Source organism: Stegodyphus dumicola, chromosome X1 (genome assembly GCF_044657685.1).
Source record: "Stegodyphus dumicola isolate Sdum_Otavi_A_Nest chromosome X1, ASM4465768v1".
Classification (NCBI taxonomy): Eukaryota; Metazoa; Arthropoda; class Arachnida; order Araneae; family Eresidae; genus Stegodyphus; species Stegodyphus dumicola.
The window spans coordinates 228,146,857-228,168,985 of NC_140780.1; the positions used below are offsets into that span (position 1 = coordinate 228,146,857).

The following is a 22,129-nucleotide window of genomic DNA, read 5'->3' on the forward strand; positions in this document are numbered from 1 at the left end:
AGGGATATTGATAAATTGGATTCCCAAAATTTCAATAAAAAATTAAGATACTGAAGAAAACTTTTTAAAGATTTATGAAAACAGTTTAGAAAAGAATATCTCAGTGTGCTTATTCAGAAATGCCATGAAAAACCATCACGTGAACCAAAAATTGATAATAGTTTTGATTGGTTATGATAATAAAAAGTTTAGTTAGGCCTATAGCAAAGATTATTGAACTGATTCCTGGTCAAGATGGGAAAGTCTACACTGTTAGACTTAAAACATAACGCAGAAGTGCCTTGCAACCGGTGCAGAGGGTTTTCCCTTTACAGCTACAAGCTGTTAGAACAGTGTTTACTGAAAATAAGAAAACAGGAGAGAAGGAATCTAATTCTCATATTACGACTAGTTTATCTCCCGATATAATAATAGAAAGGTATACCTCTTGTGGTAGGTGGGTAAAAAAGCACCTAAAAGACTGATTTTATTCAGTTGTACTTGTTATAAGTCTCAACGAGAGGAGGCAGAACCAAAAGGTTAGTCTTCAGGTGATTAGGAGGAAAGAAATGTAAGGAACGTTTTGGATATCATCTTTGTCCTTGTGTGTTTTATGTGCTTCAATAAAGTGTTTTTCACATTTTGCGGAACGACTTCTGTCTTTCTGGGATTTGCAACACCCTGCATCAGGTAGATGCGAACCAAAGAAATTATTATAGCTTTTCATTCTCAACACTATTATTAACATGTTAAAGAAACTCTATTCATGACTTACACAAAAATAACTTCTCTTCTACTAGTTATGCTTTAAAATAGCTAAGTACTCATGTTAGATGTAAATGTAGCAATAATGCACAAACAATGCTACACTGACAGTCTTATAGTAATGGTCAGTAAAACAATTCTTTATAGACAAAAAACAATTTTTAATAAAACTATTTACAAATGCTCCTGCCTAACCTTGTTTTGCATATTTAGCACAATCTGTTCCAAGTCTGATGCTTTTACAACTTTAAAATGAGCTGAGGTAGGCACAAAAGTATCTCCATCAAGAATGTCTTTACATAAGGTAATATTGCTCAGAATATTTTCAAGTGTCCAGTGCTTTCGTAACAAAGCATGTTCTGTAGTGAAGTATCCAAACTGGATCCTACGTAGTTGTGTGCATACAGCAGAACTTCTTAAGTATACACCTATCTGATGAATTAGTTCAGCCAGGAACAGATCAGTCTCATTGATGCATCCAACTTCTAAAATAAGATATATAAAAGTTTTTCAAATTTCTAATTAATACTTCTAATAAAAAATAAGAATTCTGATAAAGCATAGTTATACACTAGAAAACACTTAAAAAAATCCCTACTAAAAATAAATAAACTTTATAAATTTATACTATATAACCAATATTGCTAAAATGTTATGAAAATTCACTTGTATTCAGTAAAGTAGGAAGGTAAAAGATTTTAATCTGGACATACAGAAAATATAAAGGAAATAAATTCAAAGCTGCATGATGTGGGAATGTTTTTACTCTGAAAGGATGCGAACAAAAAAACAGTCAGCTCACTCACCAAGAACAAAATGCGGGAGGTCAAACTCGGAACACTTGATACTATAGATAATAGGATTTGATTTTCCACTAGGGCGAATAATTCCCTTTTTAGCTAATTCATATGCTTCTTGACTTCCAAGGTCAACTCCAGAATATCTGTTAAGATCATAGGCAGGAAGAATAGTTTTTATAAAATAAACATAATAATTATATTTTACTGAGAAAATTTCATTTTAATTTATTTCATAAAGCAATTAACACAACTGGACTTAATAAGAAAAGGTAATGGTCAGTTTTCATGGGAATGGCACATAACAAGAAAATTAATTCATGGCTTTTATTACTTGAAAATTATTATTCATTCAAACAGTTATACTTAGAAAGAAAATATAATAAAAGACAAATATAATAAAGTCTTTTTCTTTTTTTTTTTTTTTTTCTATTAATGTAATGACTGTCCAGAAACCATCCAGCCAAACTGGGTCTGCTAAAAACTGTCACAAAAGCTTACTATAATTTGACAGGGAATTACAATAGGCTCTGCTTAACGTGATCATGTTAGTCCATGGCTATTTTGATAACATTAACCGAATAACAACATTAAATGATAAGACCAGATCAGATATGCTTGAAAGTAGCAATGGAATTTAAATTTAAATATATAAAACAAATAAATATGTATTCATATTTATTTGTTTTATTTATGTTTGCATATTTATTTGTTCACAGCATTTAAATTAGGAAAATGCAAAAGTTTGATAATGAACTGTTCACAGTATCTTCATTTATAATTTATTCGTAACACACCTTGAGACTATTGGACTGATGATACACTCTTATCTGTTGGAAGGCATCCCTCTAGATGAGAACATGCAAATGTAAAATTTTAAGTTAAACTTAAAAGCACCCTAGTTTATCATAGAATGTTTTCAGGCAATTTATTTTCAAGGTGGAAAGAAAAAAAATCTTGTATAATTTCTTTTTTCTCTCCTGAAGAATTACCTTGTCCATGACAGCCTTCAAAAGTGATAGAGTTATTCAAAATCTATATGAATTTAAAGTTGCTTTATTGCCTAATTTTAAATGCTTTATTGAGATCGAAACCAAGCTGTCTGGTGGCATAACCTCTCCCCTGGCAATATTTCTCTGTCACTCAGAAAATTTTAAAACCTATTTTGACTTTATATAGCAAAATTATCTATATTTCATGACTTTATTTTTAAAAGTTTATTCTATAATAGTTGGATCATGTTAAACAAACTGTAGATCACACCAAATGATGTATCTACCATATTTTCGTATAAAAATAAATGGGAGTTCAGGTCACTGATAATAATATCCGAATGATAATATTAAGTGGCATATACTGTAGGATAAATTTCATTGCACATGGGTTAACAGTCACTCTGTTGCATGATTATCAGTCTGAAATGGCTGTTAATATGGAAGTATATGTACAATATTATCACTACTCACAATGAATAAATGAGCAAACATAAAAACAGAAAAGTAAGACAATTTAATTTGAGCTTCACTTATTGCAACATCCATAAAAGCTGTATCAAACAGTTTTCATGATTGAATATCAAATTTTAAAATAATACCTGATGCTGATTTGCATATCTAACCTGAGTCTACATATACACAGATACATGCAATATTTAGTACAGTGTAGCCTCACTTTTTATCTTTAAGAAATGTCTGAACTACACTGATGGAAATTTAAATCCCAAGACAAAGAAATAACTTAAATAAAATTTAGGTAAAGTATCTGTCTAGGTAACATATTTATTTGATTAATATTTCAAGGTCACAGGTTAAAGTATGCACGAGAAGAGCCATTTGAAATGCAAAAAGATGTGATACTTGTACAAAAAATATCGGACAGTTCAATATCTCTCATTTCACTCAGCCGATTGACAAAATTAAACTTGCATTTTTCATGTCTCGAAAGTGCGACTTAGGATATATGTTAGATTTGTTTACAGCAACTGTTCTAACATATATATGTTGACACAAAATTGAACTTTTTCTGAAATGACATGGGAATGTTTGTGAATATTTCGATTCTACAACTCAAATTATGCCCAAAAAACAAATTTTGTAATATTTCATGTGAAATTTAATCAGTCATTCAGAAATTTTCATTGGTGCACTTTTTTTACTTTGTGTCAAGAATAGTTCACTTTACAAATTCTCTTTATGGAAACCCATTTTACTTTCATTATGTGTGATTGGGAAAAAGTGTCATTTTCTCTTCCTCGCATATATTTTTACTTCATATCACTTCTTAATCACAGTTTTTTTTCCCCTTTTTAGAATTTCCTTTCAATTATTTCATTTGTGTGGTTAAATTACAATTCTTCAAATGGTTATTTTAAAAATTTCTATTCATTTTTTCCCACTGTATTATTTAAGCATACTTATTATAGATATATTATTATTATTTTTGCATTTGATTTTATTTATTTGAATAGCATTTATTTTCAAAGAATATTTTCTCACCAATATTCATCATGATGCTCTCTTGAAAACTGCATTCTGCATTAACCACTTCACCGGCGAGCAAAACTTCTATATTTTGTACCATTTTTCTCTTCCAAAGGTAAACATTTTGTGTCTGAAATTTAGCTCAGTTAACGAGAGAAATATTTCCTTCCCCCTTCCACTACCTGTGAGGTCTATTGAGAAATTCTATTGAAATGAACCTGAACCCCGTACTTGTCACACTCAAGGACGTCAGTGACAACCCCATAAAGGCGACCATCGAACACAAAAGCTGGTACCTCGTAGAGGAGATATTATCAGCTTTGAGCACACTACCATTTAAGACCAAGCTATGTCGTCCCTGGAAATCTGTTTTTATAATTATTTTAAATATAGGAATAATTTTAAAGTGTAATATATCATACATCATTTTATAAATAATAAAACTATATTCGTACGAAATATTCCTAAATTAAAAATCTTACATAAAAATAAATAAAATATCTTAATATCTTATATAATATATATATATATATATATATATATATATATAAATGTGTGTGTGTGTGTATTCGGGGTAATGATGTGATGATAAACGTGTTAAAAACTCGCATCCGTCTCATCTAATGCTATGCATTTTAGGACTTTTCGATTTGCATCTGATAATTAGTAAGAAGAGTAAAATCGATTGAAAGTTATTCAAATGCAAATGCCATTTTTGATTGTGAAATAAAAGCTTTGTTAATTAAAGCAAAAATCAGTATATTTGCTTATTTGAAATAGTTATAAATAATGTTTTGCTACTATTTTTCTTAATGCACTGTAATAAAACACGCTCGAATTACTTCTCATATATTTTCATACATTTAATTATTAGCCCAAAAGTGCTACTAATCTCATATCGGGATTTTTCGTCCTGTCACTTTAAATGTCTGAATCATTTTTAAATTGTTCCCACCAAGTATGTTATCGCCTTGCATTATTTTTAAAGAAATTAAATAATGAAGAATCTGCATGTATTGTGAAAAAATGATGGTAGATACAACCGTCAAATTCTGAATAATGTAATTTTCATGCGAACATGTGCACCTGAAAGCACAAATTTTAATTTCGAATTTGTTTTATTATTTTTTCATATTTTGTAATACTTTAATTAATTATTAGTTAACAGTCTCAAAGATTGGAAAGCGAGCAGTGGCAACACTATTCCAAATAAAACATTTTTTATCTCCGACTCGCGAGACTGTTGCCATTCGGAAAAAAAATAAGATATTTCTCTTTCATTATCAAATATTTTGTCATTTTGCTGCTGAATAGAATTTTATGTAGCGAAAGTTTATATTTAATAAATAAAATTCACATAATCATATTTGATTAATAATTGATTAATAAGAATTAACTTAATATAAAAAGTTTAAATTTAATAAATAAATTATTAACCAATAATGAAGACATTTATTAATTAATCATGTTGCTTTTATTTACATTTTTAGGTACATGCACAATATAAAATCTAGATCAAATTACTGTCGGAAGAAGTACTCATAGAAAATAAATCTAAAAGTGCAAAATAAGCAATTAAATACAAAATAGAGTAACAAAATATCTGAAGGTTTTTCAGATTTTAACGATCGTTCCAAAAGGGGTTTGTTAAGGTATTTTAACACTCTCGCTGATTCCTTAATCTGCTATTGCACTCACTCAATCCATTTTTTGTTTGTCCTCTTAGCTTTATTAATAAGCATCGCTTTCATCGCACATACAGTTCAACAGCAAAATCACTTTTTTAAAAGCAGCCTATTTTTAGAATTCCGATACAATGTTAAAAGCTGCTATACATTTTTATATTCTATTCAGTCTTTTCTCATTTCAAAATATTAGTGTTCAGTTTTCTTAGTAAGATAGCTTACACATTTTTTTTTTTTTTTTTTTTTTTTTTTTTTTTTTTTTTTGTCTTTTTAATACTAACTTTTCATATGTTAACTTTATTCATCAAATATAAATTTTCGCTACATAAATTCTATTCAGCAGCAAAATCATAGCATATCTGATACTGAAAGACATATATCTTACATCTTTTTCCGAATGGCAACAGTCTGGCGAGTTGGAGATAAAAATGTTTTATTTAGCCACTGCTTGTTTTCAATTAATTGAAAATGAATTAGAGTTTTACAAAATATGAAAAAAAAAAAACAAATTCGAAATTCAAAATCCGCGATTTCAGGTGCACATGTTCGCATGAAGGATTGCTTTATTCAAAATTTGATAGTGTAACATCGTTTTTTCACAATCCATGCAAATTCTTCAATATTTAATTTCTTTAAAAATGATGCAAAGAAATAGCATATTTTGCGGCAACAATCTGAAAAGTGAAACGGTCATCTAAAGTGATTCGACGCAATAAAGTGATTCAAAGCAAAAATTCCGAAACGAGACTAATAGCTCTTTTGGGCTAATAAATTTAGATTAAAAAAAAAGTCTAATATGTATTAAAAAAAGAGCAAATAAAATAACATGCAAAATGATAATCCCAGATTGTGGATAACATCAAGTGATTAGAAGTCTTGTGGAAATCAAACTAAAACGATAGCTTGTGCAGCCTGATTTGAAAAGCGACCAGAGCCTGTTTTTTGCAGATGCAAGAAATTTTCTTTTTACTTTTTGCTTTTCCACAAGCAAAAAGATTCTAATCTTTCGATTTTATTCTTATTCTGGGATTATTAATTTTAATATGAGTTTATTTGCTGTTAGACATCTTTTTGTTTATATTTATTTACTCTATTTTTAATTATTTAATTGTACTTATGTACTTATTTATCACTTTTATATTAATCCTCTGCCCTCTTATTTCTCTTCTCAAGAGATATTAACCACTCTTTGCTGTAGTCCTAATAAAGAAGACTTAGACGCTCCAGAAGGTTTAAAAAAATTTTTTTATTATTATTATGGATACAAGAAGTAGTCATTTTAGTTCCCTCCCTACAAGTTTTCCAACTATTTTTTTTTTTTTTTTCCTGAAATAATAACCAAAGAAGAATAAATTAAGATTTATTCTTTCCAAAAATAAGTTAAACTATTGACCAAAAAATGAAAACATCTCGTTTATTTTTGTGAGCCCACCAGCAACTGAGCGGTAAACTCGCTGAAAACTGGTAGTTTGGTCTGGGGTTCGAATCCCTGCGGAGAGGCTGGCTGCATGGGCGCTTTCGTTGTTTTCCGATTTGTAACATGTATACGAGCCAGTTTCCCTTACAAAGGCCTCTACGAAGGCATCCCTCCTCTTATGCAGATAGCCCTCGAATGCTTTGCCGTATACATCTAACATATTTTTTCTGCGTTTCATTTAAACTTATTTTCTCGAATTATTCTAATTAACCGATCCCTCATGCAAGTTGAAAATGAGACGAAAAATAGCACTGAATATCCCGGGAAATTTTTGTCGTGCAGATGTCAAGCTTCTTGTAACTTTTTTTTTTTTTTTTTTTTTTTTTTTTTTTTTTTTTTTTTTTCATAACGAGTACAGAACTAGCCTAAATAGGCATGGGAACCTGAAGAACACATTGAAAAATAGATTTCAATATTTATCCAAATAATTTTTTTTTCTTTTAATTTGACATTGTCAAAACATGCATATTTTCATCATTTATAATACTTTCATAATTGGATATACATGACTACCACCAAAGATTGAGAAAATAAAATAAAAGCCGTGTAAAAACATTTAAGCTGGTAAGGGGCAGTATATATATATATATATTTGGTACTGCCGATTGCAATAAAAAAGAGAAGTGCACAACTAGATGTTATAGCTGCCCAACATACAAAATTTCATTGTTATAGGACTAATCGTTTTTGAGTTATGCGAGATACATACATACGTATGTACGTACCATACAGATGTCAGGAAAAAAAATCTATTTTGAATCTATTTTACTGTTTAAATACCCATTTAAGAAAAAATGACTTCTTTATTCTGTACGTACGCACAGTTGGAAAAGGATTGTGAAAATGGATTTGGGAACGGGCAAAATGGATATTTCCGATGAAATATGAACCCCAAAAATTTTCGCGCTTATAAACTTCCTTTACTTCTCACAGTAATAAAATAAAACAAAAGCGAATACAATCACTTCAACTAAAAAACAGCCAAATAACATGAAAAAGTGGTACGTTTTCAAAGTGAATTCATTTCTCTACATTCAAAAAGTTAAAAAAAAAATTCTTCAAGGAATCAAAATTAAAACAGAAAATATTTTATTTATACTAAGTTAATCATGAAGGGGTAAGGGAATTATTTCTATGCGAAATTCTTATTACTTCAGAAAGAGTTCAGAGTATACAGTGTATGTACTCAAAAAAAAAAAAAAGAAAAGAAAAGAAAAGAAAAAGAAAAGGCCACGTTCGGATTTGAAAGGATAGCATTTAAAACCTTCAGACTTGTTTGTCAGTTAATGGGAAGGTGTGTGAATTGTTGTGCATCTCTCGAAATCTGTGTTAAGGGGGATTATTCCCTCGGAAAAAGCGATCCCCCATCGTTTGCTTTTCAGGTACAATCTGTGGAGTGAGTCTGGTCAATTAAGCCATCAATCACTTCTTTTCCTTTTCGACTGGTACTGAGGGGTAGGAAAAATAAGAAGCGTCGAATCTCTCTCGGGGGTCACGGTTCATGCCAAATTTCACCTCGACGATAGTCTGCCGTCGCTGACGGTTAAATAAACATTTCAAACTGACGATACTCTATCGGGCAAACGGTGAAGTGGTTAAAATAGTAAATACTAAAGAGCACATTTGAAACATCTTTCAATGGGCCATTCGGAAAAGATACATAAATGAAAAAGTTGTATCATCTACATTTTAATTTAGAAAGTTGTGCATATAAACAGTTCTCCATGGTTTTATCACTGTGTCATTGTTGACATATTATTCAGATTTCCAAACAAGTTCAAATTTTTCATTTTCTAAATTGTAAAAATCAAACAGCATAATACAAAAAGACGAAGTTTTAGACAAATAAATAAACATTTTGTTTTCTTAAGGCCTTAAATTATTATACTTAATGCCCTCAAGAAAACTTTAATGCCTAAATGATTTTCTTCGGGCATTCTGCAAATATATTTCCAATCATTTTGCCTCTTTTATTCACTATATACCATACTCACTTTTGACACAGCTTGCTTTCTGCAATATTCTTACAAGTAAAGGTGTTGGCTTCCGTTTCATCAGTAATTAGAGTAAGATAATGAAGCGATTTTGTACACAATACTGAATGTCTTTAGTGGCTAGGCATTTTGAAGGCATGAGGAAAGAAAAGATGAGTTTCATCTCTTATGAAAACATTTTTAATTGATAACCATACACTTGGATAAATCCAGGAATATTCAGTAAATTCGGCAGATACATCTTTGAATCCTCTACTTAAGACACGATATACAGGGTTCGTACACATTTCTGCACATGGAAATTAATTACTTCTAAGGGCCATTAATGAAAAAAATTAAGGACCTAACAGCTAATGTGAGCCGAATAAATTCAATTAAAATTCAATCAACTTATGTCTGAACTTCATTTTTGTAATAACCCTCTAAGAATAAAATAGATCTGTAAGTAAGATGCATTCTTATTAAACATAATTTAATAAACATAACCATAAAACAAATTTGAGAATAAAATTAACTTTATAAAATTTATCAGGTAGCATTAAATATTTTACACGTATAATAGTTGGACATATATGAAAGAAGATTAGGGACATTTTATTTACGTTTTACTAACAGTTAGCTTTATGATTTTTTTCTTTTATGTCTCATTTTGCCACATACTTATTCTAGAGGTTGAGTAAATAGCAGGTAGATTTTATGTCAAATGGCATAGGTTAAAATGAGAAATAAATTCATGATCAGCATGATTCGCAACAGAGAATTGGATGTTGCCAGTGCTGCTGCTTGCCTAGAGAAAGATCTGTTGATCAGAACAAACCTGAAAGCCTGATGTAATTTTGAGATTGGCAAGTTCTGAAAGTTAGTTGTGCTCCATCTATCTGACGCAGTTAGTGTTACAGCTTCATGTAGAGTTCCTGGAATTGTAACCTAGTTAATATATTTTAAGCTTCCAATATGCCACTAATGCACCAGAGATGATAAGTTGTTTTGCATTAAGTCTCACTAGATGCAAAGAATAAGTTTCACATTAATTTTAACACTTTTGTGCTGTATCTTGTTACCACAATAACGATTAATAAAAGGCCATAACTTACTTTAATATGCAGATAACTTTTAAAGGTGAGCGTTTAGTTACAAAAAATTAAATTAGGTAGTTAAATACCCTTAATTGTTACAGATTTACATAACAACTATTAAATTTTATTTATTTTTTTAAAATATTTATTGAAAAAGCGCTATTAAAATCAAAATCTAATAACATTGCACAGTTTAAAATGCATATAATTTTAAATTGTCAGTTTTAAATTAATGTCATAACATTGATTCTTAAACAGTATTAGGGTTCAGAAGTCAAACAACAAAAATCAGCGTTATATTCTCAAATTTTCACAGGACTAGTTTCGATGGTTTTACCAAACCACCATCCTCAGCTGCAAAAGTGCAAATGTTTGCCATTGCAAAAGCGCAACCATTTGCACTTTTGCAGCTGAAGATGGTGGTTCGGTAAAATCATCGAAACTAGTCCTGTGAAAATTTGAGAGTATAACGCCGATTTTTGTTGTTTGACTTCTGAATTAGTATTTGTTCAGCGTGTTATTGTGTCTTAGTATTAGAGTTATTCCACATTAAAAGCTACAAAACATTTACATTTTGTAGCAACAACACATAACAAAATATTTAGGAGTCTTTTTAATTTGAAGCCTTCCCAGACATTTTGGCTTAATTTATATCAATTTTCTTCCCTTTAAACATCTTTCCTAACAATTAAAACTCTGTTTGAATACACAAAGCAATGTTCCCGCTAGTTATGTGCTTTACCTTCTAATTTGCCAGTCTCTTAACAGTGTACATAACGATGTTTCGCTTGATCTGGTAAAAAGTTAAATAGTCCAAAACCTCTTACAGACATCAAGCAAATTATCGCTGTCTTAAAGTAGCTACAAAGTCATATAAAGGTTTAAATAAACCTCTTATTTAAAAAAAATTTTGAACACACAGTCACGTTCCTATGTTGATAAAATCAACTACAGCTAGTGGTGATGCAATTAAACAGGAACAGTCAAATTCAAACTAAAAATGTGGACTAATAGTCAAAGACTACACAATTTAATTTTAATCTAAGCTGGTTCAGTAACTCTACTGTCGTAACAAATTCAAATGTTAGTGGCAATAATGCAAAGATGAATAATTAAAAATTATCAGAGCTGGCAGAAACTAATGCAACATCTCAAGTGGAGGGCAGAAACACTCTATCTTTCAGTCTCAAAACCTCAGTTTAAAATCTATCTGATTTGAATTATGCTGAGGAAACGGAAAGGGGAACTTATAGTAAAGTCTAAAATTATAAAACACTGGCTAATTTGCATAACTGTACATATCATCAAAGAATAATTTTCTTCCTCTTTATGTATAGTTTAATTTCTTTCATTTCCTCTTTAGTTTCTTTCCTCGTTTCCTCTTCAATTTACAATTTTTTTAATTAATTAAAGATTTCTGTTATTCTGAAAAACCAAATGCATTTAGAATGTAAAGAAAAAGCTGATAAATATGAAATGATGTATAAAAAGGGCTGGTTTTCAGGGCTGATGGGGCAGAATTTTTAGAATTTAGTGACACACGGAGCAAGAAAATCTAGAAATGACAAGACTTTTCGGAGAGACTGTGGGAGCAGAATTTAGGATCCATGGAGATTGCATCAGGTAGGAAAATGCCTTGCGCCAACCCTGTGTATGATCCATTGAGACATATGAGGTGAATCTTCTAAATTGTCAGTTTTCAATTTCTTTATTAATAGAAAAATTCTTTTCTATAAATGCCTGTCCATGCGAAAAGATATGAAACATTTTAGATATTTTCTATACTTGTGTCTAGTAAAAAGTTGAGAAAATAAAGGGAAGACATTAAGAAAAAGACTTCTAGCACAACAAACATCGTGTTTTCATTGTCCTTCCAAAAATTCCCCAAAATGTAAGAAATTCATCACAGACTTTCTGTAAAAACATCTATTATGTGTTAATACAATGAAGACATTTTCATTTTGTCAATTTTTTCTGGTTCCTTCTAGAAGTGTGGGTCTGTAAACCTTGCCTTCAAATCCTTCTCAACTTTCCAAGTTGCAATGTGTAAAATCCTAAAGAAAAATTAGCCCTACCAATTCTGCAAGAGAAAAAGGGCTAGAAATATTTTGAAAAAAAAAAAATCAGTGGAAAAAGTATAATATTAATTTTATAGAGAAACCTGATACATATTCTGACAATTCTGAAAATTCTAAGACAATTACATGGGAAAAATTCTTACCATGAAAAAATAAAAGGAAGAAATTTTAAATTAATTATATAGCTATTTTGCTTAAATTTTTATGCTATAAATTGTTTTGTAAACTGTGCTTTATAGCATTTATTACCTTGTTTATTTTTCAGATTAAAATACTATATAATAAGTCGCCAAAATGGAAAGTAATGCTGCTTTTTATTTTAACCCCTTAACTGCCGCGGGCGTATATATACGCCTTGCTCAGCCGATGCGTTAACTGCCCCAGATGCGCAGCCGATGCGTTAACTTTGCGAATAATTTTAGGTGTAGCAGCGCAAAGCAAATGATAGCAGTTTGGAAGGACGTATATATACGCCTGGGGCAGTTAACGCATCGGCTGAGCAAGGCATATATATACGCCCGCGGCAGTTAAGGGGTTAATGTTATTCCTTAAAGGTAATTTAAATATATTACCATTATTTTAGTTAAATTTATCAATGTTTATAATGTTTCCAAAAAAATCGTCAAAAAATTCTCAAATCTCTGAATTAATAATTTTCTATAGAAATTAATCTTAAAAATCACCAAAATGAGTATAAGTCGCCAAATTTAGAGCCGTTTAATAAAAGAATTCACCTCCCCAAAAGCAGAAAGTTGTTAAAATGCTCTTCATTAGGAAAAAATGAAATAATTTTGAAATGCTTATGTTTGACACCTTGCTCAGAAACTCCAGTACCACACCCTTTACATTAGAAATAGGAACAAATTATAACCCATTCAAAAGATAATCATATTTTTTAGTGAACTGTTAAAAATATTCCTCCATAATGATAATTCACACTCAAAACAGCAGTCATAAAAACAAGACAGAAATTTCAGATGATTAAAATTAAGAACCTTCTGCTGATTTTGGCCGAAATTAAGGACTTTTAAAAAGACCAAAAATCGATTCCAAAAAACCTAAGGACTATACGATCCCTGGATATAGTGTTCAATTGCATAATTTTAATTTATATAGCCCTTTAGTGGAAAAACAGCTCTCTCTAGACTTATTTCTTCTGTCTTTTTCACTGGTATACACCCATTCACTGGAATATTTGATCCACTGCACTGAGCGAAAACCTCAACAAAATATGATCTGAACCTCGACATTTCTTTGAAGCGGTTTTCTGCAAACTGATTTTTTTTCTTCTAATTTCTTCTTTCAGAAACATTTGCGTTCAAAGCTCACACAAGAATGTTGTTTTTTCCTACAGTCATATTTCCATAAATTTTGTATTCCAATCAAACTTTTTAAAATTTTAATTTAGCCACTTAGTTGTATCTATCAGGGAGAGTGTTATTCATTTTCTAGACATTTTAACAGTAAATTAAGTTTAAAGTAAAACCTGGAAAACAATAGTTCAGTTAAAATGTGATCAAATGATAAATGAATAAAGCATCTCCCAAACTTTTTGGTCAACAGAATCCAACATTTATCCTGTCCCATTTAGTGATGCGATATTAACATTGAATGAAGACCAGTAAATGACGTATTAAAGAGCATATTTTTGTTCAATTATCTGCAATCATACAAGAAAAAACTAGCTATTTAAAACATTCTTTGTAAAAGGTTAATATAAAATTTATATTTCATATATTTTAACTAAAAGAAGAGATATGATCAAAGTCATAAAACACTTAAACTTGTTAAATACTTAGTTTTAAAACAAAGTACTACGATGTAGGTATATCATAGTTTGTACAAATAGAACAAGTAATTAAACAGAAGACTTGCACAGGTCTGTTTTTGGCATGGCTAGTGGAATGTCACATTCCTTTTATCTCTTCCATGACAGCAAAAACACTTTCCTTTGACAGAACACTTCAGTTTTGTGAACCAAAAACAACAGCAAGGAGATATAACTAAAATTTTGAGACTTATTTTTTTAAAAACTACTCACCGATTTTTAACAAAACTTGGTGCTTTGGCATAATTTAAGGAGTAGGATAGAAATATGGGTGAAAAATACAGATCTACACTTTTCCCTCCAATGAACTTCTGCTAAACATCACTGAAGTAACACATGGCACTGGTTTGAAGTTAGTCGTATAGCTGCTACAGGTCATCTGACTCAAAGCTGTCCCTCAAATAACTGATTTCTTAGAATCTGCTGTGTCGCTTTGGTGCCAACAAAAGCATGATTGTTTGTTGCACACATGCAGTGTACAACAGACATGTGGCGAATACAGAAATCTTGCCTCTGAGTGGCCACACATGTGCAGCCAGATGCCGGCCTTCTTGAGATAGTACCTTTCCGTAACCACAGCTACCAACACTGCATACACAGTGGATACATGCCTGCCAAGTCTTTCTGCAAGATCACAAAAAGAAACCCACCTTCTCATAGCCCTATTACACAGCCTAGTCTAAACTCAGTACGCTGCAAATGCTGCCTTCTTCCTCGCTTTAAAGGCATTCTTGATTCAAATTTCACTCAAAGTGCCCAATTCAGAAGATAAATAAAGCAACCAAAATTTAAACCATGTATTTAAAGCAAACATAATTAACCATATTCGTGGTGGCACTACTAGGTCCACAATTATTCATCTAGTGTAAAATTTGAATATACAATCTTTCAAATGTGTAAACATGCCTCCCAACTTTCATTTATCTAGAACAACTTCCTGGTCCTACAATTTCTTTTGTAAATGCAAAAAAGTAAAATACTCTCTGAACTTTACTCTTGGGATAAGAGTTGAAATAAATATAACAAGGATGCTTAGGCAGAGTTATAAAACTGTGAGTCTAAAAAGGTATGGAAATCACTATTTTATGAATTTTCCAAAAAGAAAGAAAGTGAAAAACAAACCCATATTGATGTTGAAGTAAGGGGTACTCGCAGCTGTTAAAAATGAGGTAAGACAAGATATAACAAATTAAATATTAATGCAAAAAAGATAAAATACAATCAAAGGGTGCAATTTTGAGATTTCCCTCGGGTGTTAAAATCTGTCTGCATGGCTCTGTTGAAAACTGCAGTTTCTCAAGTTACTCACAAGAACTGAAAAATGCAGTATGTCAACTCAATGCAGAACAATATTTTATCAGTTAAACATGACATAAACCACATGCACAGCAGTAAATGCTTTCACAAAGACTGGAAGAGCCATTATCAAATCAAGACCATGCTCCAAAATACGTATACTAATAAACTAATGCATACACCTCCAAAACAGCAAAATGACATACACGTCAAAAATTCGTCCTTATTATACATTATTTAATTTTATAACAGTACCATTTTACAGATAAAGTACTGTAGCACATATTTCTTAGAATATTATGTTGAAAATTTGTATTAAAAGACATAAAATACATATTTTCAGTTTTAAATAGAATGCATACTTACTGGTATGCTAATGCTTGATGAGATGCTTGTATTGATGCTAACAAACGATCAATAGCTGCTTGTCGGATATGAGCTTAAAAAGACAAAGTTATAAAATGCTATTTACTCTTTAAAATTAAATTTATATGCAAACTATATCAGTACAGTTCAAGTTTCAAAATAAAACTGAACAAGGTAAATTACAGTTTTAAAATGGAAGGAGAAATAATACACACATGCTGTCCACAAATAATTACAAGACTATAAATACTTATCTAGTGAGTAAAAATTTTATTATTAAATAGTCATTTTCAAACGTGTTCAAATAACTTGTAAAACTATGAAAGTCTTGCATAAATTTTTTTTAACATACCAAATGTAGATCGTTCCCTAACTTTTCCATCTGCCATGAATGTGTCTGTGGCCTGACCAAACTTTCCTTTAATTTCATACTTTGAAAGAAATTTACTCTCTTGATAATCTGTCACATTTTTACATCCATCATTGATTGCCATAGCTAACAGAAGAAAACAGTATAAATATATATACATTAATATAGAGACAAAAAGTAAGAAATTTAGAACCAATTCCACAAAAACCCAAAAGGCGTGAAATTGAATACCAATATATTTCAAAATTCCCTAAAAATATGCAAAATAAACCAAATTCAGAAGAACTGAAGAAATATGAAACACCAAAAGTTTAAAAAATACAAAAACCACAAAAAATAAATGCAAATATATGCAAAGGAAGATAAATGCAATCAAATCTGATATAACATCACCAAAAGGACATACATAAGATTCAACTGAATCCCTTCCTCTCTGAAAACCACTACATTTCTGTTATCCAAAATTAGCTGATAGACCATTCTAAATTATTTAATTATAACATTCACCCAAAAATTCTGTATTCCTTCCCAATGCAGTGAAAGTTCTACTAGTAAAAATTCTAATGTCAAAATCAAGGAAAATAAATTTATTAGACACTAAAAGTTTTAATATTTTCACAAATCTGCATAAATCAATTCATAATTTAGTTTTTGATAAAGCTAATGCTGATAAAAACTAATACTGGATTATTCACAAATAATTGAGAAAGTTAAAAATCTAAAAGTTTGCAATGCTAAAAGTCTGCTGTGACTTTGAAAATGTCTATACGTCTCATCCACTTAAAGAAATCCACGAAAGTCTTCTTGAGCTGACATTTTTTTTTCCTGAAATGCTTACTATTCTGAATTTGCAAAAATGGAAAGAATATTTCTATTTCTCAATTTTCAATAACTAGACAAAACATTAAAAATTTCTTTACCTACAAACAAATGGTATTCCATTCGGAGTTCTTATTCAACTCATTTATGCAACCTAGGATATTTGTTATTAAAGATAGGAATATTTTTTTTCCAAAGAATTTAAATTTCTTAAAAACCTTTCTGATAATGATTTCAATAATTCTGAACACACTTTCAGATGTATTGGTGATATCACTTCCAACAGTAATTATCTTATTGAAATTAGCAACATCTACCTAAACTGTCTAAAACTTAATAAAACCAATAAAAATAAATTATAGATTATCTAGATCTTGACATTCATAATCTTAAAGAAATAAGACTATTTGATAAAAGAGAATTTTACTTTTCTACAATAAAACTTATAAATTGGTACTCCAACGTCTTTAAGAAAGTAATAGCAAATACAGATTTTAATCAAATTAACAGAAATAAAAAAGTTTGCACTGAAATAGAACAGCAACAAAAAAATTTATTATTCTCACTAAAATTTTAAAAGAAAATGAAATTCCAATTTCATCAACAGTCTTTTACAAAAAGCTGGAGTAGTCTACACACTATAAAATTTTCGGCGAGGTTTGAAAAAATCCCACATAGCCGCAACATTAGTTCCGTAGCTAGGTGGGACTTCGCTTCCAACAGGGCTCTTTTTACTAGGAATCCTCCCATTTAAACCAGTGCTACCAGAATCTCATTTCTCAGATATGGATTAGTCATAATATGTAGCGTATTCGGAAATTAAGTACTGTTTCATTCTAGCGCCGTCGCAGCGCTGTGGTAGGCGGCCCACGCATGCGCACTAGTCTTTCTTGTTCACCGACTTTCAATTGTCACCAGTTTGGTTGCTCTATGTTGTGTTTTCAGTTTGCTGTGCACATTCAAAATGTTTAAGACAATTAGTTCTCCTGCTGACTGCGAGATTCATGCCGTAATTAAATTTTTGAACGTAAGGAATGTTAAACCGGCCGAAGACAGAAGTTTACGGTGAATACGCGATAAGTGATGGAATGGTGAGAAAGTGGGTAAGAATGTTTAATGCAGGTCCAACAAATGTCCACGCCCAGACTCGGAGTGGTCGACCTTCTGTTGTCACCGATGATTTGGTAAGGAAAGTTGATGAAGCAATTCATGAGAACAGACGTTTCACAATGACAACTCTTTCAGAGGCATTTCCACAAATTTCACGTACTCTTTTGTTCGAAATTGTGTCTGACCGCATGAATTATCGCAAACTGTGTTCCCGATGGGTTCCAAAAATGCTCACTGATGTTCACAAAACAAAGCGACTTGGTAGTGCCCTGACATTTCTCACGTGGTACAGTGATGAGGGAGAAAACTTTTTAAACCAAATTGTGACAGGTGATGAAACTTGGGTGTGTCATTTCACACCAGAATCGAAACAACAATCGATGGAGTGGAGACACACTCATTCTCCGAAAAAACAAAAGTTCAAAGTGACAATGTCATCACAAAAAATCATGTGCACTGTCTTCTGGGATAGGAAAGGCATTTTGCTTACTGAATTTCTTCCCAGAGGTGAAACCATTAATGCGGTACGATATTGTGAGACTTTAACAAAACTAAGGCATGCCATTCAAAACAAACAAAGAGGAATGCTCAGTAAAGGAATTGTGTTGCTCCATGACAGTGCTCAGCCCCATACTGCTGGTGTCACTAAATCATTAATTCGACAGTTTCATTGGGAGCAGTTCGATCACCCGCCGTACAGCCCGGACTTGGCGCCGTCCGACTATCACTTGTTACTGCACATGAAGCGCGAGCTTGGTGGCAAGCGCTTTGGATCTGACGATGACACGAAAAATGCTGTGGAGTAGTGGTTATTGAAACTGGGGGGAAGTTTCTTTGACGATGGTATACAAAAACTGGTCACCCGCTATGACAAGTGTTTGATCATTGGCGGAAACCATGTTGAAAAATATTTTAAGACATGTATTTTCATGTAAAAATAAAATTGGATTAAAAAAAAATTGTTTTACTACTTTTTTTTTTTTTTTCCAAAGCGGTACTTAGTTTCCGAATACGCCTCGTAGATTTCCATGGTTACAATAATTTTTTTTTTTTTTTATTTCTAAAAATATCCATGAAAAAGCACTAAGAACATTTTACAACAGTCATAATTTATGATAATGATTCAAAAATAATATTATTACTATAGATTAAAAATGACCAAAAAATTTGTGTTTTGTAGCAACAGCAAAATGTTTATGCATCTTTTTAACTTGAAAATTTTCCTAATGTTTTAGGTAATTTACATCGATTTCCTTCTCTTTAGCATCTTTTTTATTGTTTATTTGTTTCAATAAACATATCAAGGTTCCCACTAGTCTTTGCTTCATCTCCGGATTTTTTATGTTTCAACAATTTACCTTTGAAGAATAATTTTCTCGAGAGGTTTATATATATATATATATATATAAAGAGAGAGAAAATTTCTTTTTCAATTAATTTCCTCTTCTTTTTAGAATTTTCAGATTTAATTAAAAATTTGTGTTATTCTAAAAAACTGCTTGCATTTAGAATACGAAAAAAAAACTGCTAATTTTATTTTTTTTAACAATATGAATATTAAAAATAAATATGATATAAGGTCAAGAGCGTCACTTTAGCCAATGTGGCAGAGCTTTTAAAATTTAGTGAAGCACCAAGCAAGAAAATTTAAGGCAAGCACTTATATGAAGAATCTTTCATTTAATTGTTGGTTTTCAATTCCTTTGCTTTCTCTGATTGCTTCGATACTTGCGTCTGGTGGAAAGATAATAAAATAAAGGGAAAATAAACATGTTAAGAGAAAAACTTGAGAGGGAAAGGAGAAAATTCAAATGATTTTATTTCCATGGTTCTTCCAAAAATTCCCCAAAAGATAGATAGTTCATCAAAAATTTCCTAACATTCATTACGTGCTAATAGCACAAAGACCATTTTCATTTCATCACATTTTCTGGAAACTGTAGGTCTATAAATCTTGTCTTCAAAACAATAATCCATAAATCTTGCCTTTAGACGTTTCGACGTGCAAGGTCCAAAATCCGAAAGCAAAATTATCCCTACCAACTCTGAAAGAGAAAAATGTTAGAAGATTTTTGAAAAAAATTCTGAGAAGAGAACGATTAAGTGAGTTTTTAAGAGGAAAATAATATACACATTTAAATATTGTTGTGTTTTTTTTTCTGGCATCGGTTTTTTTTTTTTTTTTTTTTCTGGCACCAATTGTTACATTATTTTCTTCCTTCACGTTCATACGGGGTTCGTAGATTTGGAGTGAATAACGACGACACTTGATGAAGTATCGAAATACACTTTATTATTTACCAATATTGATCAGAACAGGTCCAAAACACTTTTACAGTCATCGAAGATCTACTATACATTTGCTGGAACAATCAGTGACACAGCCTTCAGGCTATCACAGTGGAGACAGCTTCACTGCAAAGCACCAGAATCCCAACCCTGCTCTCTTGACAAGGCACTAACCGCGATACACTAAGAGACTCTCCGATGCACTTGACGACCAACTCGGCGCTAGACTTCGAGACACTCACTCAATGATTGACTATCAGCTAGCTAGATGAGGCACACACTCTCCCTGTCTGCATACCAGCAGGATTTATATAGCTTTCGGCTCGTGTTCGAGAACATTCTGGAGTAAACCGGTAGGAATTCGTTCCAGAAGGTTCTCCATCCGTCCATGGCATATCGCCAATTTTGTCACCAAATGGGTGATTTCTTGCCAAATGTGGCAACCCTGCCTTCCTTTGCCATTTTATGGCAACACTAAAACTGCTTTACGGAGAAACTCTCTTACCGCGTCTGTACATTTCGCAACAATATTTTTAAATAATTACATGGAAAAAAAAAATTTAACATGAAAAAAATTTTAAAAAATTTTAATTTATTTTTAAATAATTACAGTGCATTTTTATTTTTTCTAAGAAGTGTTTTAGAAACATTATAGCATTTATTATCTTGTTTATTTTTCACAATCAAAATATTTGTAAATCGCCAAAATGTAAAGTAATATCACTTTAAAATATGGCAGGAGAAAATTTAAATGTTTTATTTTAATCTCATTTCTTAAGTACACTTTTAATTTATTATCAATATTTTTATCATATTTACCAATGTTATTATGTCTGTAAAATAATTGTTAAAATTTCGCTAATCTCAGAATAAAAATTTTTGTATATAAACTGATTTTGAAATTGCCAGAATGTTGATAAGTCACCAAATTTAGAGCCGCATAATAAAAGAACTCATATCGGAAAAAGGGAAAATTTGTTTTTGGTGTAATATTTTATGAACTCTTCATTCGCAAAAAGAATTACTTCAAAGTGTTTATGTTTCAATTGAAACAGGGCCTCCTACTTCTAAAACTCAAATATCCACAATTTACTTTAAGAAGTAGGAAAGAATTCAAACAACTCATCAAATATTATCTGTCAATGCATCAACAAAAAAATATTCCTCCAAAATGTTAATTCCTACTCAAAATGGCAGTCGAAAAAAAAACAGAAATGTCAGATGAGTAAAAAATTAAAGACCTTTTGCCAGTTTGGCCAAAATTAAGAACATTTAAGTAATTTATAATCAGGAAATAATTAAGTACAAAATTATTATTTGATTTAAAGAAAGGCCAAGGCTTGGTCCATAGATTTGGTATGAATATAAATATTTCAGAAAATGAAATTCATTGTTTAAAGAATAAAATACATCCTGCTCTTTATTGCAAATTAGAATGGGATAAAGAAATCCTCCCCCCAAAAAAAAGCTTATAAAATTTTTACAGAGGGTTCAAAAATTGATGGCAAAGTTGGATGTTCATTTATAGGTTTTTCAGATGAATCAATAAGTATAACTGAAGGATTTAGACTCAGTGATAACTCAGTTTTTTCAGCAGAAGTTTATGTGATTCTAAAAGTATTAGAATGGATTTCTATAAAACATGCTATAGATGATATTTATTCAGACAGTCAAAGTGCAATTCAAGCTATTACATCTGCTAAAAGTTTTAAAAATTTGG

At 31.0% G+C, this 22,129-nt stretch overlaps 1 protein-coding gene across 1 annotated transcript in view; it reads right to left on the reverse strand.

Annotated features, from left to right (window-relative positions):
• Positions 1 to 881: 881 nt before the first annotated feature.
• LOC118189022 (pseudouridylate synthase TRUB2, mitochondrial) overlaps positions 882 to 22,129 on the reverse strand; it is a 57,609-nt gene continuing 36,361 nt past the window's right edge. Inside the window, exons 4-7 of the mRNA XM_035359551.2 lie at positions 16,174 to 16,317; positions 15,822 to 15,894; positions 1,551 to 1,687; positions 882 to 1,229 (exon numbers count right to left, since the gene is read on the reverse strand). Of these exons, the coding sequence (XP_035215442.1) occupies positions 919 to 1,229; positions 1,551 to 1,687; positions 15,822 to 15,894; positions 16,174 to 16,317 (665 nt within the window). The 3' untranslated portion in view covers positions 882 to 918. The remainder of the gene's footprint in view (positions 1,230 to 1,550; positions 1,688 to 15,821; positions 15,895 to 16,173; positions 16,318 to 22,129) is intronic.